Below are 5038 nucleotides of genomic sequence, written 5' to 3' on the forward strand. Positions count from 1 at the left end.
TTAATTATTTAAAGTACAAACTTGATAAACAAATAAAAGTTAAACTGAATTGACTTTACCCAGTTTTGGTGTGCACATCAGAAAAAAATCTGGTGATTTGAAAGATTTACTTTGAAACAATTTTCATTTACAAATTGGTAGTAAATTTCACATTTATTTACAAAGAAACAGCAAGTTACACCCTGAATTAAATGTGAAATTTTAGAATTAGAAAGAAAATGCACCAGTGAACTTTGAAATTTTTTTTTTACAGTGTATACGCTTGTTAAGAGTAGCGTGTTTAGCTTAGCAATATAAAAACTGAAGCATTTTGAAAGTTAAATCTCATGCGCTTTAAATGAGGAGTGAGATCTGTGTGCTGGACTGAGTTGTTGTCTCTGTATCGAGCATTACAAATCAGTTTTTCTCGTTTTGGGATATTTAGGATGCTGCCTCAGTATTTGGATAGCAAGGCAGTCGACTAGGTTTTGAAACTAAGTGAATAAGAGCCCCAAGTGCATGCTGGGAAGAGAGCTGGCGTGCTCAGAAAGCTCATTATAGATTTGGAGGAGCTCAGGGGCCTAATTAACACCAGGTCCTTTCCAACCTGTGCCCAAAAAACACTGGGCTGTCGTTTTTCATTATTAATTCTCTATCAGCGGCTGACCGTCAGTCAGGCCAGAATCACAGATCTCCAGGCTTCATTAATTAACCGGGTCATGCTCATCAATATTAATCCTCACCTCTGTCGTTTGGGTACCCGGCGTCGACCCCTTCAAAGCTCTCGTCTCAGATGAACTTTAACCCTCGGCTTCATTCCCGTATGCTTTAGTGGATCCCCGAGCGAACCTTGCGAGATGGTATTCAGCTGGGCTGGTTTCACTCAAAACCTCAGTGAGAGACACTTTCACGAAACGCTGAGTGGTTTTGAATCAGTTCATGCACTCTCTGGGAATCGAACCCATGACCTTGGAGTTGCAAGCGTCATGCTTTTTGGATTTTTTTGTATCTAAAAAGGTTTAAAGGCCTCAAACTTTCAAAATAAAAACATTTAAAGATTCATTTAACTACAGAATCAAGATTTGTTGGATTTACAAGTGTCTTTTGAAAGTTACAGCTTAAAAGGCCTTAAAATGTTAATGTTTCAAACTTTCTAAATGATTTTTCAATGATTCTACATTTGATTAGGTATGAGTATTTTCTTGTAGAAGTGTATAACTGCAGGTGTAGTAAGACAAAATTAATTTAAAATGCAATTTATTGAAACACATTAACATTTTTACATTTTAGGTAGAGAACATAAATCTGAGTGCAAAAAGCAGAATGAAAAAAGGTAACCATTATTATAATTATAATAACAACAGTTTTTACTAGAACAACAAAATCGGCCAAATTTAAATGTTGTCTTTATAAATACTTGAAAAAAACAACTTAAAAGGCATTAAAGTTTGAAGATTTATAGGCTTCAAATGTTTCAAATGATTTTTCAGATCGTATCTTTAATAAAAGTTTATTTTGTATTGTTTGTAAGCGTAAACAAGTGAGAAATCTACAGGTGCAGAAAGACATAAATACATATAGAAAATACAATTTATGAAAATGTATTGTATTTATTGTAGGAAAAAAATAAAACCTTGAGTAAGTTCCTCAATTGAAGGAATTACTTTTAATTTTGAATTAAAATGAATTAAAAGGTACAGAAATTATATAATATTTAACTAGAAAAGCACAAATTGTAAGCCTTAGAAATCTTTGTTTGAAAATTAGTTTTTTCATAAACTGTATTTTCAATAAGCAAAGCTCTGACCTTTAACCCCCTAAAAGTTTCACCTACAAAACACAGAACACAAACCAAAGTTTTGTTCCTAACTCCAAACAGTAGCAGTAAATTTGTAGATTTCCACTCACATCAGGGGTTTTCTTGGCGAACGATGGGAGAAGCCTCGCTGCTTAAACCTGGCGCTATGCATTAAACATCGAGTTGGCAGAGGGAATGATGGGATACTTCGTTGCATGGGTGCTGTGAGTCTTTCATTACCTGAGCTGTGAGAAATCTAATCGACAGCCCCTCCATCTCGACAGGCGCCCATCCATTCACCGTCCCGCTGCTCCGGCTGAATGCGACCCCCAGTAAGCCGTTCTCTCCTCCTTTCTTAGTTTCATTCGCTCGGTTTCCTTCTCTCCTGGCCTTTGGTGGGTCCATTGAGCTCCCAGCTGCCCTTCATCTCTTTCCAACCTCATGCATCTATCGCTGTACTTGCTGTGCTTTCCGTGACCTTGCCGTACAGCGAGATGCTCCTGAAATAAAAAAATAATAAAAGACCCCAACCCTGCACTGCAGCTGCTGCCATAATAACCACAAGCCTCTGATCACGGAGGGAAATAGACACGCTTTGTTTTAAAGGAGTTCACCACAAGATTTGCTGTAAATGTACTCACCTTCAGGCCATTCAAGATGTAGATCAGTTTGCTTCTTCATCAGATTTGGAGTCACTTGCTCAGCAATGGATGCTCTGCAGTGAATGGGTGCCGTCGGAATGAGAGTCCAAACAGCTGATAAAAACATCACAATAATCCACAGCACTCCAGTGAAAAACTGCGTGTATGTAAGAAACGTATCCATCGAGGAGTTTTAACTATAAACTGTTGCTTCTGGCCAAAATACAAATCCTCCAGTGAAAAAGTCCATCCAAAATGTCCTGTTGACTCTCACATAGAAATCTACTGATATATTTGTTCAGAAATGTTTTGGCTTGTAAATAGTGTTTGTTATGCAAATTTCATTTTTGGATGAATGATTTATTTTTATCTATTCCAAAAAAAAAAAAAAAAAAAAAAAAATCCTATCCAGAACCTTTAGTGAAATATTCTAAAAAGAACCATTTGTCTCAGTGTGAAGAATATTTTAATAATCGAAAGAACCTTTTTCCACTATAAACAACCGTTTGTGGAATAGAAAGATTCTGTGGATGTTAAATGTTCTTCATGGACGCATCAACACCAATAAAGAACCTTATTGTTTAAAATGCAAATGCAATAATAGCTGAGGTCTTGTGGTGAGTGCTAGGCCTAACACAGATGATTAGGGTCTATTTACTCATTTTGGATTCAGTAAAAGACGTCAAGTAATCTGAAGGAAGTACACAATTTTATTCTAGTTGATCTTTCACAAAGCTTTTTTTTGTGTGTGCACTTTTGATGACCTAAAAACATTCCAAATAAGGAGCTAAAACATAGTGTTTGATTGTAAAATATACATTTGGAAAGCAACTAACACATTACATAACGTCGTAACACAATACATAACATTTTCAGCAAGGATGCATTCAATTGATCAGAAGTGACAGTAAATACATTTATAATATTACAGAAGGTTTCTATTTTTCATCAAAGAATCCTGACAAACAAAATGTATGAGGGTTTACAAAAAAATAGAATTCAGCACAACTGTTTTCATCATTGAGGATAATCAGAAATGTTTCTTGAGCAGCAAATCAGCAATGATAACATATCAGAATGATTTCTGAAGATCATGTGACAGAAGACTGGTGTAATGATGATGAAAATACAGAGGCGCATCACAGGAATAAAATACATTTTAAAATATATTCACATAGAAAACAGTAATTTTAAATTGCAATAATATTTCACAATTTTAATTATATTTTTTGGATCAAATAAATGCAGCTTTAGTGAGCAGCGTCTTTCTAAAACAATCTTACCCAATCATATATATATTTTGAACTTTAGTTGATGAATTGCACTCCATTATTGTTTAATAACTCTTATTTTAATGCATTTGGACTTATTTTATGTCAATTACTCTCAGTAAAATTAAGTTAACTAGACATATTTTATATTTACTGTATTAAACTTATTTAGTTTTCTGTGGCCAGTCGAATGAAGCCAACTTCCTTCGAAACGTCTTATATTCATTTGTCATTTGCACAACACAAACCTGATAAATAGCACTTTGGTTTGAATTAAATTCCTATTAACAAAGCCATTCTGACCCTCACCGGGATGAAGACTTACTTCACACAAACACATTATGTCTTCCTGTTTGGCAGTGGTGATTTTGGGCTGAGGGCACGTCTGGTAACAGCCGCTCATCAACACTCAAGGCACAAACAGAAGCAGCCAGCTGTGGAAGCTCTGACATCACTTCCTGTTGTCAGTCGGGCTCCGCCTGCCTGGAAACACAAGACTGAGACAGATATGCATTGCTCTTTTTTTAGACGGCTTCACAGCTTCTAAGTGTAGGAGCTGACTTTTTAAGAAAGTACAGAGCTGAAGGGCTGAACCTGTCAATATAACATTAATCAGAAGCTTTAGTCATTTATTTTGATGTAACCCAAACTACGGTGTTTTCTGGAGTTTTTAAATGGACTGCACACCATTTTTAAATGATGTCAAATTAAATATGGCCTTGTTAAAAGTCTTACAGGACAGAATTTGTGCCCTGGATGTCATACACTGAAAAAACATTTGGTGTCGAAAAAATCATCACGCAGAAATTGCAATTGAATTAGCTTATTCAAATATTTTTTTGTAAAACATTCAAATAATCTTGTTTTATCCACAACTTCAATGCAAAAGAAGCAAAAAAAAGATTGTGGGTTTATTAAAAGCACATTAATTTTGAAATCCAACAATTGTTTTTATTATTATTTATTATTTGAGACGAGAAAATACGGTTTCAGCTTTTTAAATAAATTTTCACACTTAATTCCATGTGTTATTGCCATTTCTTTGTAATTATTTGTGAAATTTACTAGCAATTTCTGAGTGAACATTTTCAAATGATATCCTACAAAACATTTTACAGTGTGAAATTTACACCAAAAATTGGTAAAATATTTTTACAGTGTATCTAAATGTTAAAACAAGATAAATGTGTTAAAAAAAATCACTTATACAGCATATGTAATTTATTTTACCCTATTAACGTGGTGTCTTGCCATAAATGAAAATTTTTACCCATTCTGGCCACTGGTTTTTGCAAACAACATTATGTTTTAATTGTTGTTAATTTTCCTAAATTAAATTAACAGGGAAC

General features: G+C 34.5%; 1 protein-coding gene across 4 annotated transcripts in view; it reads right to left on the bottom strand.

Annotated features, from left to right (window-relative positions):
• LOC127935318 (60S acidic ribosomal protein P1-like) overlaps positions 1-5038 on the bottom strand; it is a 568794-nt gene that overhangs the window by 90002 nt on the left and 473754 nt on the right. The window contains exon 4 of one of the 4 annotated variants that reach the window (XM_052533081.1): positions 3111-4046. The exons of the other annotated variants lie outside the window; for them this stretch is intronic. Coding sequence (XP_052389041.1) covers positions 3919-4046 — 128 coding nt within the window. The 3' untranslated portion in view covers positions 3111-3918. Of the gene's footprint in view, positions 1-3110; positions 4047-5038 lie in introns of those variants that run through there. 4 annotated transcript variants of the gene reach the window in all.

Source organism: Carassius gibelio, chromosome A19 (genome assembly GCF_023724105.1).
Source record: "Carassius gibelio isolate Cgi1373 ecotype wild population from Czech Republic chromosome A19, carGib1.2-hapl.c, whole genome shotgun sequence".
In the NCBI taxonomy this organism is placed as follows: Eukaryota; Metazoa; Chordata; class Actinopteri; order Cypriniformes; family Cyprinidae; genus Carassius; species Carassius gibelio.